This window comes from Parambassis ranga, chromosome 24, assembly GCF_900634625.1.
Source record: "Parambassis ranga chromosome 24, fParRan2.1, whole genome shotgun sequence".
Classification (NCBI taxonomy): Eukaryota; Metazoa; Chordata; class Actinopteri; family Ambassidae; genus Parambassis; species Parambassis ranga.
In genome coordinates this window covers 3,805,755-3,820,916 of record NC_041043.1, presented here as the reverse complement: position 1 = coordinate 3,820,916, position 15,162 = coordinate 3,805,755, and the positions used below count along the sequence as shown (strand labels likewise).

Sequence of the window (15,162 nt, the reverse complement as noted above, 5' to 3'; positions counted from 1 at the left end):
AACATCACAGCCAGGCCTAAGCCAACATGGCACTGGCCGAAGCTTGAAGCAACACCACTCGGCGAGCAGCACCACACAATGACTGCGATGGGAAATGATCCATCAGGTGCTGACACAGCTAAGTTCCAGTCTCAAAGCGTGAGGTCTCCCCGCAAGATTAGATGATGTGCACTGAGGAAGATGAGCCTTTGTGAGAACTGGGTTTATTTGCATGTTTCTCCTTCAAGGTTCAAGGCCACAACTGAAACTAATCTCACTGTACACGGATTACTAGCAGACAGGTTGTGAGGTGGTTTCACAACAAGTTTCAAACAGGGTCAGGGACTAGTCTACCCACTGTCATCATAATCGGTTATTGAATGGTCCTTTCACTGTGTGATGATTACAGGTGTGACATGCTAATGTCCTTTTCATGCCCTTTTTTGTTTTGTTTTTACAAACTGTACCTTTAAAATATAGTGTGCAGAAGCAAACGATGTCTCTGTTCTATCAATTAGTAAAATATTTAGGTTGATTAAATTATGATCAGTGAACTAAAATGAAGAGTTTAGTGATTACACAATGTTTTTTTGATCTAAACAGGAGTGAGTGTCCCTAATATTTTGTTTGTGTATATCAGAGGGCTTGGCCTGGTGTTGAGCCTGTGTGGTTTGTATCCTAATAGGGTCTACCTCAGGCCGAGGCCTGGACCAGAGCCACACGGCTATTCATGCTTTGTGACCTGATCCGCAGATGCCTCTGAATCCTGCATGCTCACAGCTATAAATCTCTCAAGACGTGTAAATATACACAAACACACACACACACACATTGGATGAACGCCCAGTGACCAGGGCAAAAGGAAAAAATTAAAATCATGTGCAGCATTGAATGCATTCAGCCCAGTACATAGAAAATTTCCACTAAGTAACTTTAGATGAGAGAAACGGCAAGGCCAACAACTGGTACAGAGCACCCCCCTGTGTCCAAACAGGTGAACTGCCGCTTCTCCGGTCCCTTAATATGCTGTGTGAATAAGAAGGAAACCACTCAATGGTCCATTCTGTTTCATCGAGTAAAGAGCCCGGCAGTAAAGAGGGTGGAGGATAAAAGGCACATATTGATTTTTTTTTTCAAATACTGCATCCACTGGGCAATAACCTTCATCATTCATTTATGAATTCAATCAAATTAATCCTGAACAGATGGGATGCAAGTCAATAGATGAAAGTGTCCAAGACCAGTGGCTGAGTGTGTGAGGCAAGTGGGGTGATATCAGCATATCATTTTGTTAGGGGCTATGTGTGTGCGTGTGTGTGTGTGTGAATGAGTGTTCCATCAGGAATGCAAAGGACATTAGATTGAATCAAAAGTTTGGTTTTGCATCTATCATCATATCTTATCTTTAACTTATTATCAAGCAGTTCTAACTAAATTAAAGATATTTTTACACATAAATATTCATTTTTGAGGTATTTTTCATATTTCAAGCTCCACGAAAAAGACTGAGCAGAGTGTGTGTCTCGCCTGACAAATAAATGTCATAGCACCAGCTGCTTCAGTGTGTACTTAAAGCATGTAGTCTGACAAAACAAAACAAGGCAAAGTATAACCCCACTCAAAGGAGAGATACCATCATTTCAGACCATATCTCCAGGAAGGCATTTGAGCTGCAATCAAGATTTCTTTTATATTTTTGTACACAAATATTCAAGAGGACAGAACAAACCTCTGTTGCTGAATCCTTTTCCTCTCTTTCCACAGAACAGACTGTGCAGGTGCCTCCTTCACACTACAAGTCTGAATCTTTGACACATGTAGATTGAAAATGGATTTGAAATACGACTGGGACCTGTTTTCTACAGGTCCTGTCTTTTGTGTCACTATCAACTGACATTGGAGTGCAGTTTAACTCCTTGTGTGGTTATGCAGGACTTCGGAACACACACACAGCTGATCTGATCAAATGTGTGGACAGTTTGTTTTTGAAAAAACAAATCTGATTTCCCTGCAGTCTAAAAGACTAGATATCCACAGTGAAAAATGAGAAATGCTACAAGGTAATGATGAGATTACTCACAGATAAGCAGGCATGTCAGGAAAGTAGTGTAGTGAATTACATTTACTCATCTCCATTAGTGCCCCTGTAAAACCATTTCAATAAGCTAAATATACACTGTACCAGTCCTTAGGAAGATCCTAAATGGAACTCAGCTCTCACATTATGTTATTACATCTGTGCTTTCCATGCCATGATGTGCATTATAATGTTTGCTGTTTAAAGGTGTGCAGACTGTTTCCAATTCTACTGGCAACACGAAACCAACAGAAAGAGCGAGAGAGAGAGTCACACTCTTGTGAGAAGTGTGCAGGGAAAAGAAATAAAAAATAGGAGCCAACAAAGAAGCAGAGGGCTTCATAAATAATTTGTGAACTTTACTGTAATTCCATATGCAAGTTATAAATATGTCACATAATGGCAATCATCGAGAGAGAGAGAGAAAGAGGCTTGTTTATTCAACAGCACCATGTGAACACTGCTGCTCTTAAAACGCTGCTCTGCCTGAGGTGAGAACATGGATGCAAGGCAGGAGAACATGGATTACTTCATACACTCATAAGGTGTAATCAGTGATAGCCTTTGTATGAGCCATGCAGCACAGAATGTCTCACACTGTGCTGCAGCACCCACTTTCGAGGTGTTAATGTACTGTATGTCTGATCCGATGAGGTGACTTGAGAAAACAATGACATCATATTGAATTTACTTTGTGTGTTGTGTTATTAAAACCTAACCGTATTGAGTCTGGTTCTGGACACTGTGAGAATGTTCAGGTACCGCAGCGCCAGGCTCTTTGTTTGTGTGGGGTGCTAGTAGTTTTCCACTGGAGTTTTCAAACTGAATGCAGAGAAAGACAGTGTTTGTTCCTGCTCCTCCTCTGCTTTCACCCCTTCCCCTTTCTTCTCCCACCATTAACGCTCTCTTGCGTCTTCAGTGCACAGACACCATGTTCTGCCACATTCTCTTTCCCACTTTCTTTCTATCTCAGTCCCTCTCTCTCTCTCCCTCTCTCTTTCTCCCTCTCAATTTCTGAATAGCATGGCCAGAAATAATCGCAGACGAGCCAGCACCCCCACCCCCCCGACTGACGGTGCCAACCAACCCACCCCATCATTGCACCTCATGCCACTGGTACCATGACGACTGCTTATGCTGTGCAAAAGCCCATGGCCAACACTAACCCATCCCTCCCTCTGTGACAGGATAATACAGCCTCTACATGTTTTAATGGAGCACTTGTTATATAAAAAAAAGGCTGATGATGCATATAGGGAACAAATAAAAGCATTCTTCTTTCTCCAGAAAATCATTTTAATGATATTTGTGCATTTAGTAATAAGTATCAAAAGAGGAAAATGGTGTCTTTTTATCATTTATTCAGGCTTACAACAGGATTGACAGTGACCTAGTTGCACATTTCCCACATGCCCCCTCCTCTCTTAGTCTTCCCGAGTGTGCAGCCGGTAGCATGCTGCACTGGCTGGAAGGTGGGGGTCTGCCTGTGTTGTAGGATCAAAGTGAAGCTTGTGCATTAGTATGCTTTCCTACTATGGCAGAAATGGCTTTTAATAACCTGGCAAGAAAGGAATGAAGAAGAAGAAAAATGCATCTTTTTTGCTTGTGTATAATAATCTTGAATAATTAGGGCCTCATAGACTGATATCTTGTTTTTAGGGTTCATTGCACCAAGTCATCAAGGAAGTGACATATCATCTCCTCTATCAGCATCACCAATGCCAAGGACAATCAAGAAGGAATGTTGACAAGCCTTAAGTGGCCACAATATGATTGAAACATAAATCTTCAGACCCACTGCCAAACAACACACACTCACCCACACACCACGGCTTCTATCACAGATCTGTCCCACCACTCTGCCCAGCTGGCTGGCTGCTGTAAATCCTCAGCTTTATTTCTCTACCATATCCTCCCTATCCATGGAGCATTTCACTGTGCAGTTATTGTGCCAAAGGTCACTGCCTGCTGCTGCTGCTGCTGCTTTCTCTCTGCCCCCCCTACACCATACAATTTACCTGACCTGGTTCGAACAGAGATTGCCCATAATCCAGCAGATCTGTCTGGACCAAACAGCTCTTTCCTCTCTCTACATGGGTCCCCACGTCTTTTTCACAGTAACCAGATGCTTCCTAGAGAAGAATGGGCAATGCTAACAAAGGCAATCACAAACCCATGTATAAACACAGAACAAAAAGGAAAAGTAAGCAAACGTTTTACCATTGAACTAATACCGCAGTATACAAGTGGACTTTGACTCTGCCTTCTCAGAAAAGCCATATTGTATGTGTCCACACTGCTGCCTGTCAAGGTTGACAAGTCAAGTTTGTTTATACAGCCTCGCCAAAGGCATGCCACCATTAAGACTATTGGCTTATACAGACAACAGGCTTTCTGAGAACAAACCTAATCCACAATAGCTCATAAATTATGTAACACAATCTCAAACATCATCAACCTTGAACCCTCTGAGAAGTTCTGCAGTAGATGAATCACCTGTGTGCTGTTTTTGTTTAATCAGACATACTGTCTCGAAGTGCATGCCCTTATGTACTTTACACAAATAAATCCAACCAGAACACCATCAATCTCTGATGTCACCTCTGAAGGTGTGGAGAGCTTTTCATGTGGGATATTCTGGGAGGAGGCCAGATCCCAGAAGCCATTTCACTTAATTAATCACACACAAGTGTTTATTACAGGGGTTGCTTAGTCATTCTTAATGTCGATAATTAGCCTAAACAGCTATGTGTGAAAGACAGAAGCAGCAACAGCTGCCTTTGACATCCACAGACACTGCATAAAGACCGCCTCTATTCGCAAAATTAAAAAACTATGTAAGAGTAGTCAGAGAGGAGTCTAGGTCAGGACATAATAAATATGAAAAAAAGTGCTGAATAAAGATGACTACACATTCTGTTCTACAATTTTCTAATAAAACCTTTTTAAAAAAATGAAGTGTGCACATTTACCACATGTCCAAAGATCCAAGCTGAATCAAATTAAAAGAGACACTAAGCCCATTTGGTATTTAATTCTCAACTTCATCTACTCATTACATCATATTATCATTCCTGCAGGCTGTAGATGTGGACCAAGCCGCTGGAATCCCAGGAGCACTCGCCCGCATCACAAGAACAGGTTGATCTTTTTGAAACCAGCTCTTAATTCAAGTAGGGGTAAAGGGCTAACACAATGGTGTAATTACATAACACAAAGAAACCCCTCTCTGTCTGCCCAGCCGCCCATAAGACTGGGATTCTTTCATCCAGCGAGGGAACATGGTGACCAGAGAGAGAGAGAGTCAGCCGATGGAGTCTGCCCACCCCTTTCATACACTCAGAACAAACACTTGTTTCTTTTGACTTGTGTGAATGTGTGTATTTGGATGTTGTGTGTGTATGCGTTTTGATAGATACAGCTCAGCCTCCGCCTTCATAAACCCCAGGAGGACCATCTGACAGCTTGTGTTGACCACACTCGCTGGATCGCACGGGTAAGCACCCTCGTTCACCCACAAACATGGCTTATGGGAACCTGACCCCTCCCAATTTTTGCCTGCTACCCCATAACCCCTGACCCCCGGGGCTCAGCAACATTAGGGCAAAATAACATCACAAACATTCAAGTGCATTCCTCTAACTGTGATCACAGTTGTCCTGCATATTTACAGGGTGCGTAGAAAAACAAACAATGACTGATAGCACAAAAAGTGTAAGTGAGGCAACTACAGACTCAAAAGGGTCTGTGGACTCAGATAAGAGATGTTACTGAAAGTCTGTTCAACCATCTGGGACCAACAACCTCTACTGTATCTAAAAAACAAAGAAACATTAGAGAACAACGCAGCAGAATGTGGGCAAAATGCTAACAGCACATCCATGCTCTGAGAAACAGCAGCGAAAAAATATGAATATGTATTGTGCCTGATTAAGAAGCGCATTTCTAACCTTGCTCTGTAACAGTGCCTTGGAATTTGTATGGTTTTTTTGTGCCACACCCACAAATATGCACACATTTCCTTACCCTTCCTATAATTAGCATTGGGATTATTTTCACAGTCCATAAAATGTACACAATGGATGTGAACACCTGGCAATAAACCAGCAGAAAACTGCTCCAAGCCAAACTTTTGTGAGCCATGTGGATATTAGTACATTATTCTCACCAAGCAGGGGGCCTTCCTCTCCTCGAGGACATGAGGAAAAAAAACTGTCTGTGCTTTCAAAGATTTTGTCTTTAATCAGCGGATCTGCTGGATTTAGAGGTCTGTCTGAGCTGGAGCCCCCTCCCTTTGCCCCCTGACAACATTAGAAAGGTGTGTATGTGTGTGTTGGTTTGATGTGTGTGTGTGTGTGTGTGTGTGTGTGTGTGTTGGGGGGTTCTTTAACCGTGGGGCCGAAATGACACGGGCTACCACATTGGGCTCATAAATGCAGCCTTTGGCAAACAGTCTGCGAATGCAGCTTAGCATAATTCAAAAATACCAGACGGTGTGTACTGTGGTGCTCCGCTAAACCCGCAAAGCAGCTTTCTCCCTCTCTCATCTTGCTCTGCCTCTCTCCTCATCTTACAAAAACACTTCCTCACAAACAGGAATTAATGCCACAGCCACACAATGTATTTCCTCACAATAACATGTCAGGCTATTAAAAGTTGTTGGATTGTTAGTTATTAGAGGATTTATTAAGTGGCTGAAGTTCACCCAACACTAAAGCCAGGATAAACCCAATATTTGGTTAACTGCTTTTGATTAACGACAAAATAAAATAAACAATTTGACCCGAATAAATCTTAATATTAGTAAAGGCAAAAGAAACTGTTGGTTAAATATGTCAGCCAGTCCTGTGATATTATATACACCTCCATTCATTAAGAATGGACAGAGAGACAAGTCAGAAACCACCAGCAATGAGTAAAACATACATAAATACACTAAAAAGTAAAAAAGTGTTGGGCGTCATGTTGTAATGATGTTGATGATGAAGGGCACTGCTAAATACATTGAAGCACTCTGAGACGTCACTGTCTGCTGTGTATTAACAGTACATGGGTGCAAACAAAACAAAAAAGTGTAGAATAAATTCATAAATCAGAACTCAAAATGCGAGTTTAAATAATCAATTACTGCATATTATTTAAGGTCATATAGTATATGCTCAAGATGTAATCAAGTAATTGGTGCATAGTATTTTTATCTCAGGTAAATACTACAGTATATTTAATTGATGAGGCAGCTGAGGGGTCAGACTGGTAAATCCTTGGCTCTTGTAGATTAATGAGTTCATGGCATTTTATTGTGCACTGTATAATCCATGAGACGAAAGACAAAAAGTGCATCGGTCTTGCTGAGTATTTGACTGAAGCACAATGTTTGCATTGCTTATGAGGTGGTGAGGAAAGGAAGGTGGTGGCAGCAGAACAATACAGTAAACACTTGCACTGGAGGACATATCACAGGCTGCTGCAGCTTCAACAAGGATGTCAGTATAAATCATATATCCTACCTGGACGGCCTGTAGAAGCCGAACACATCGCCCCCTGACATCTTCAAAAGGACACCGTTTGGACAGCATGAGGAGGTGAGCCAAGATGTCATTCAGGTCACTGTTGGGAGGACTTCCAATGGCCGGGGACGAGAGGGTCAATGCTGGTAAAGGACCGATGGCTTTCACTTTCTTCATGACCTCCTGGCAGATGTTCTCCATTGCTTCGGTTCTGGAGCTGGCATCGCGGCTGCCCAGCCCGTCCCACCTCCCTAGATTCTCCTGGTTCTGCATCTCCATCACTTCACACAGGATTGCTGTTTGTATGTCTTACAACAGGCTACAGACACATAACACGTGAGACACATTTTTAGCAGATGTTTTGATTTTTCATGCTACACAGAGACGGGGGGCAGGTATGTGCATGTTATGTGTCAGGTACAGACAAACGGGCCAGGCTGTTACGCAATAATATCCTATCGGTGGCTAGAATGTGTGAACACATTTTAACAAAGATTAAGCTGATTGTCAGTTTGAACTTGATGCCCACCTCAGTATGGGCATTATGAGCATTATAAATGAAATAGACCCCAACCAGTACAAAAGACATTGATTTTTATAGCTATCAGTTTTGAGTATCCTAATTACCACTTTTTTCAGGTTTTGGATGAGTAGTAATCAACAACAAATACTCAAAACTTTAGGCAAGGCTGACTTTTCATGCTTGTTGTGCCACCATGGCAGACAATTTTTTAACTGCACACATTTTGCACTACTCAGTTTAAGGTGTTGTTATTTTTTGGCATCCTGTCTTCTCTTTAGTCAGCCTAAGATATCAATATTGGAATTTCCAGCAGATATTAATGGCAACATCCTATATTAGACTGGTTTGAATTTTATATTACAAGACATATAACTTCCAGCACATTAAATATTTGATGGATGCAGGAGCTCACAACCATGCTAAAATAAATGACACAGGCTGTAACATGATTATATCCTGAATAGATATATGGCCAGAATGAGTACCTCTAATCTACAATTCATGCAATAAAACATTAAAAAATATATGCAACTGCACAGAAGTGTTACCTAATTTGACAAACCAGTGGCAGTAGCAGGGATTTAAACCCGCATCATGCTGAACAGCTTTTAGCAGTTTTTATGCACCTTAATGGCATTTTGCCTGTTAATAACTTCATTTAATTACACACCTGGCAGACACAGTGACATGGCCAACCTGCAGCTGCAACTGCTTTTACAGATAAAAAGTTTTTTGTTCGGGCATTAACTCGACACATTATGATTCCACACAGCTTGCCAGTGAAGCCCATTCAATCTCTCCCTGGTTGCCTCTCTGCCTTTCGCGTGAAGGCTTTTCAAGCTGCCCGTTAACAAAGACACCAGTGAAGTACAACCGACCTGCGCTGGAAAACAACATCCTCACACACGGACCGTTCACCGTGGGACTACGGCAGAAAGTGTCAGTGTCAAATACTCACTTTATCCACATTCTTTGGTGCAGGTCTTCTTCTGCTGGACGCCTCGTCTCTCGGCACTAACCAGTAACGTTAGACCCAAGGAACAAACGCAAGGAGGCAACAACTGATGGTAAACATCTGATTGGCAGAGCGGGCTGGCCAATGAGCGGCGCCGGAGGACAGTTTAGGGCGGTATCGAGGAGATTCTTGCATATGATTGATTAGTAACAAGTCGCCCTCCTCCAGGTCGAAGGGTTTATGGGATTTGTATTCTTTTCACAAGGCGTTCTTCTCAGACGGCTCCTCTTCACAACTACATCTCCCATCGTGCATTTCGTCAGCAGCTGCCCCCCTCCCCACTCTTGTTTATCAGAAATAGCAGACAGAAAAACAGAGTAGAAAGGTGGAAGAGCAATGTTTCCTTTAGAGTCGTATTGTATCGTTTGTAAAAAAGACATTTATTCAACAAGCTGAACCACACGTGTTGTATTTTGCTGCAGTAAAAAACTATATAATATACTGCTTTGCAAATGCTGACCAGAATGTTTTAGGCTACTGAATAAATACTGCATTGACTTAATTAGACACAAACAGATTATTTAAAAATGATATATAAATATAATATACTACAGCCTGCCATTTTACAGAAGTTTGTATGTTTTTTCTAGATCACTGTTTTCCTGCTTTCCAAAATAATAAGTGCTTGCAGTGTTTAACAATTTTGACCTCCTCAGCCATGACGGTGGACTTGGCCCTGGTTCATGTTGTCATGTTCTCCTTGGCCTCTTGACATGTTGTTTACATTTTGCAATAGTCTTTAACACATTACGTGCTGATATATATAAGCTACTGCCTACTGTCTATGATTGAGTGTGGTTAATCATGGCCTGCTTATGAATTAGGTCATATGCTCACCATTAAGATGGGAAGTGTGTGTGCCAAAATGAAAAAAAAAACAAAGTATGCCACAACAATTCATTGTAACACTCATTTTATATTTGATTTTTACTTTACCATTTCTTATTTTTTGTCAGGTAGCGTATTGCACGTATTAGATGTAGGTATTTTTCTGAAAATACATTGAAAAGTCTGGAACAGTCTAGTGAAAGCAGAGGAAGAAACAGTGCGCAGGCGGAACCACTGTGAGGAGGGCGGCAAAGAGGAGGGAAATTTAAAAAGTTCGGACTGGCTTCCTGGTCTGCTAGTGATAGCAGGAGTCGCTTGCATTTAGCTCACTAGACACTTAAATCATTAATAACTCCCGCGGGTGTTAACTATAAAACCGTTATTAGTTCTAATACAATCCTAACACATAATGGAGACATCCCACGATCAGGTAACATTTCAGTCAACAAATCAGCCGCATTCGTTAGCTGCGAATGTGGCTAAAATTTTAGCTTAGCATTGTTTACTTTCGCTAAATTGCTGTTAGCTTTTAGTTGCTAGGTTATCTGAAGGATCTCATATTATTGTTTACTTACCAGTCATCCCGCTGCAATGAACACGTTGTTAAAGCTTTATACCAACACGGCACATCACCTTATCGCTACGAGTTATTAATTAAACTCTCTTGATTTTTGTTTCCGTAATATTTTTGACATCTGGCGCTTTCGGGGTCTCGCTTGTTGCAAACAAATGGTGCATTATGGTGCAGCACAGTTAGCTGATCCTCAGACATTTTAATAAGTGCGATCACCCGACGATGTATATTGTACATAGATGCTCGCAGCGCCATAATTTTCAAGTTTTTTTCCATTTTTTTTACATTATTTATGTGTAATTACACGGTAAACTCTTATAGTATATTTCTTTAATCGCATAGTATAAACATGGTCACCAAATAAACTAGTTAAATTCAAAGTGATATTCATAAACTAATATGTATAGTATAAATAAGTTGCAAAGAAAATGTATTACTCACAACCTTCTCACATTTTTTTTTAATTAACACCGCCTCTTGTTATCTGTAGATTTTGGACTCACCTTCCAAAGACAGCTACATTGGGAGTTATTACCAGCCTCCAGACAGGATTCTGTCTGTATCCAGAGAGCTGGAGTTCCCTACACAGTCCTCCATCAGCATGCAGCCTCAGACCAAACCCAGTATTGACAGCAAAGGTGTGGAAAAGACATTCTTGTCTCATAGTGTGATATGTCTGCTTCCCCTCACATGTTGTCACGTATGTTTATTTGTTGGTTAACTTCTCTTCAGCTGTTGTCAATGCACTGAAGACCCTCCAGGAGAAAATTCATCGGCTGGAATTGGAAAGAAAGCAAGCAGAGAAGTCCTACCAGCAGTTTAGCCATGACATCCAAAAGCATCAGCCGGTCACAGCATTACACAGACAAACAGCAGCCAGCCCGCCGGGGACAGATAATACAGCGAGGAAAGGTAGGGTCTAAATAGAGGGGGCACTACACTTCACTACAGCATGAAAACCTTGATTATTATCCATACATGTTTTAATAGTCTGTGCTTATAATGACAGAGCTGGAATCACAACTGCAAAGTGCTGAGGCTCGCTGTAAGGTCCTTGAGAAGCAGCTGGACTACATGAGAAAAATGGTTGAAAAAGCCAAAAAGGAGAGGAATAATCTGATGGTAAATCAGGTAGGAGGAACAATATGTTTTAGCTGCCACAGTTTGGAAAACACTGTTAATCTCTCTTAAAGTAACTCCCTCTGTCTTTTGTTCCCAACAAGGCTCTTCTTCAGAACCAGCCAACATGCAGCTCCAACAACCAAACTCAGCAGGAGAAGTTGGAGAAACTTGAATCTGAGTGTGTCAAACTGAGCAGAACACAAGCTCTGGCAGAGGTAACACAAGATTTTCCACTGCATCAGACTGAAGACCAATCATTGCATGCTGAGCTGTGAGTTTATTTTAGTCTTAGTTGATTTCAATACATTTTCAGATGAAGCTTACCTTTCTGGAGCATAAACTACAGAGGGAAGAGCATGAGCGTAAACTCGTGCAGGAGAAGGCGGATGAGGTCAGTCCAAGTCACTTCAATCAATACATGAGACTCACTCATCTTTTTCTTCTATGTGGTTTTATTCTTCATTCCACAACATTAAATATCAGGAATTATTAGGGACATGCTACTTTGTAGCATTCTACTTTAATGTACTTTTATGTGATAGTATTCAGATTTAGGTGAACTATTCTATATAAGTTATAATAACATGTGTTGTTATTTCCTTGTCCTTAGCTGCAGAGAGAGCTGGACGTCAGCCTTCGGTTGTCTGTGCCATCTACTGAAGGGACAAAGCCAAAGAAGAAAACAAACAAGACCATTAGGGTACTTTCTTACGATGAATCTAGTTAACTACTAGTATTTAAAGAGGAAAATATTTGCTAATAGCTTCCTTCTTCTCCAGAAAACCTCTAAACAGAATGAGCTGTGTACAGGCAGCCTGAGGCACAGAAAAACACCCTTTGTTGCAGGAACAGTAAGTCTTAATGCTTTAAACTTTAAAAACTTTTTTTTTTGTTTCTTTTGATTGACTTTATTTCTCTGTGCCTGTTGTAGTCGACAAGCCCCAGCCATTCAGTCCATGCCAATGTGCAGAGTATCCTCCACATGATGAAACACCACCAGCCCCAGCTGTGTGAACGAGTTAGCGGCCTGCACAGGTCTGGTTGTGAAGCCAAGAAAAGCCTAGAGAAGGACTTTGCTCCATCTCCCACTGCTTTCCAGAAGCCCGACGGCCCTTCTGTGGATCAGTCGCTGAGCTCACTGTCTGACCTGCTCCTGGCTCTGCAGGATGAGCTTGGACAGATGAGCTTGTAAGTACGCCTTTTTTATTGCTGTTATATTTAACTTCCACTTCTAACATTTATTAATCTTTGTACATGGATTTGTTTTTGTCAGTGAGCGTCAGGAGTTGGTGCATCAGATAGATGCGACCAAAGATCGGGGGCAGAGGCAGGACCTGCAGGGAGAACTGGAGAGGCTGGTGGCCAGGATGGAGGAGAAAGGAGCTCAGATCACTAAACTCCGCAAGCACCAGCAGACAGTATGTGAATAATGGCTCAGTGCAACAAGAGGCTTGTAAAGATATCAATACGCTTTGTTTGACACTATTGAACATTATAGTGTACTACCGACCTGCAAAATTTAGTTTCCCAAAAAAATATAGGGATTACAATTTCTGCATCATAACCTGAATATAATGAGAGTTGTTTAACTCACCCCTTGTTTTGTACTGGCACTTACAGACTCTTTGTCGGGCTTACTAAATACCATGGTGGTATTTTGGTTTACTTACATGTCTGTTAGTGCAAGCTGATTGCTATACCTGTACGCGTCTAATGTCCTTTGTTCTTCCACAGGTCCAAAAATGGACCCAGAGGCAGTCATCTGCTGAGGAACACACAGCCAAGAAGTTAAGTGGGATAAAGCCCCCCATTCCTTCTCCTGTGAAGTCTAAACAAAAGAAAGGGAGAAAAGCTACAACTCAAAACAACCTGCAGCTCCTCAGAGATGTCCAGAAGTTCAGAAACAGCCTAAAAAAAGATGACCTCTCTTGGGAAACATGAGGTTTTCCTGGAAAGATCTTTGTGCTGGGTTGAGACTCGCCTTGGTTCCTTGCATTGTATTTTTTTCTTTCTTTATAATTAAAGAGGGAATTAAGTATTTTAACACAGGACTTTGTTGTTACACCTAGTAAGAAATGGGTGTTCGATGTAAATGAATTATTGCACATACAGGGTCCATCATGAACCAGGTTTAAATGATGTAAATGAATGATCTCTCATGTGAAATGAAACTGGATTTAATGTTTTTTTTTTAATTTAAATCTTAATAAAGATTATTTTCTCTCCCTTTACATTGTATATTCTCTATTGATCATATTTTAAACTTACAACCACTAGGTGGCAGTGCTTATTCTAGTATAAGGTCTTAACTTTTACAAATCATGATCTGACTGCCTGAACAACAATGAAACAGGACTTTGTAGAGTGTTGTGCAGCATCATACAGTGTGTAATAGAGCAGCACAAAATGTTGCTACAACAGTTGACTGGACAGCTGGGTAAATGAAGGTAAAACCACAGGGCAAGCAGATGTGGGTTTTTAAACTGTTCATAGGAGGAATTCCTTTTCACACACAGCCAAAACATCTCCATTTTCTTCCTTTAACTATTATTATCTCAGTCGTATTCTTCTTGGATGACAGGACACATTTCTTGCCTGCCTGACATGTTTATATTTGTTTACTTGAGCAGCTGCCTTTTATGGGATGAAGAACTACATGTGAAGCTGCCTCACAACCTTCCTACATTTATGTCCTCATTATCAGATTACAGTTAGTACAACATGTTTATTGTATCATCAGGTCACATTTTTGCTGCATATGTAGCATTTTTGACCTCATCTATGTCACTTCCTACACTGCAAATAACTAAATAAACAACCAGGCATGTGTTGGACAGTTACTAAACAGTTTCTGGATGACGAGGGGACGAAAACAGATGACTTATTGTTGTGCACTCAGTTCATTTCGTAGCCAACATAGCTTAGTTCTGGTATTCTTGGCATGATCCAGAGTTCACCTGATGGTTAACCGGACTGGGCTGGTGTTTGCAAGTGAGACTAAACCTAATGCATTGTTTCTCTGTGCTCCTGTATTAGATTACAGAGCATGACTGGACACGACAATTAGGTTAGCTAAGGCAAGTCAAGATCCCTCCATGCTCACATATATACAAGAATCTCTTATCCCCCCCTCCTACCCACACTCCTGACTCTGCAACTTTGTTACCTTGTGACTGCGCACCCCTCTTTTTGCCTGGACAGCAATGGTGTGAGTCCATATGAGGCATTGTGTAATGGCATTTAAACATAAATAATATCTATGAGATGTTAAAAGTTTACACAGCAACAAGAAGCATCACAAGTCTGTGGAAACATGTTTGCTGGTCAGCAAAAGCTGGCAGATTTTCCACTTCCTATTTAAAAGCTCCTGAGGGAGGTTCTCAATAGAACTTCACCAGCTTTGCCAGCATAACAGGACAAATGCTTTTAATGGACAAAGTTGCAGGGTCATCCAGAAACATTCCCTTCTAAAAGGAACTCACTAGAGCAGTCTACTCAGAATGAATACAGTGTACATATCACACACACTTCATCTTA

The 15,162-nt window shown here is 41.2% G+C and overlaps 2 protein-coding genes across 2 annotated transcripts in view; one reads left to right on the top strand and one right to left on the bottom strand.

Annotated features, from left to right (window-relative positions):
* Positions 1 to 9,159, bottom strand: part of sesn1 (sestrin 1) — a 43,718-nt gene extending 34,559 nt beyond the window's left edge. The window contains exons 1-2 of the mRNA XM_028397844.1: positions 9,045 to 9,159; positions 7,564 to 7,882 (exon numbers count right to left, since the gene is read on the bottom strand). Of these exons, the coding sequence (XP_028253645.1) occupies positions 7,564 to 7,842 (279 nt within the window). The 5' untranslated portion in view covers positions 7,843 to 7,882; positions 9,045 to 9,159. The remainder of the gene's footprint in view (positions 1 to 7,563; positions 7,883 to 9,044) is intronic.
* Positions 9,160 to 10,190: 1,031 nt separating this feature from the next.
* cep57l1 (centrosomal protein 57, like 1) lies at positions 10,191 to 13,856 on the top strand. The gene is made up of 11 exons (XM_028397365.1): positions 10,191 to 10,359; positions 10,994 to 11,141; positions 11,236 to 11,415; positions 11,513 to 11,634; positions 11,727 to 11,840; positions 11,939 to 12,016; positions 12,236 to 12,325; positions 12,405 to 12,476; positions 12,557 to 12,813; positions 12,899 to 13,043; positions 13,360 to 13,856. The coding sequence occupies exons 1-11, from the start codon at positions 10,339 to 10,341 to the stop codon at positions 13,564 to 13,566; spliced, it is 1,434 nt and encodes a 477-aa protein (XP_028253166.1). The 5' UTR covers positions 10,191 to 10,338; the 3' UTR covers positions 13,567 to 13,856.
* The last annotated feature ends 1,306 nt before the right edge of the window (positions 13,857 to 15,162 follow it).

Bases quoted from the DNA above. Each gene is read 5' to 3' on its own strand.
- cep57l1 (XM_028397365.1), top strand. From the start codon at position 10,339: ATGGAGACATCCCACGATCAG. The intron at 12,017-12,235 runs GTCAGTCCAAGT...CCTTGTCCTTAG, and splicing joins TGCAGGAGAAGGCGGATGAG to CTGCAGAGAGAGCTGGACGT. The intron at 12,326-12,404 runs GTACTTTCTTAC...CTTCTTCTCCAG, and splicing joins AAACAAACAAGACCATTAGG to AAAACCTCTAAACAGAATGA.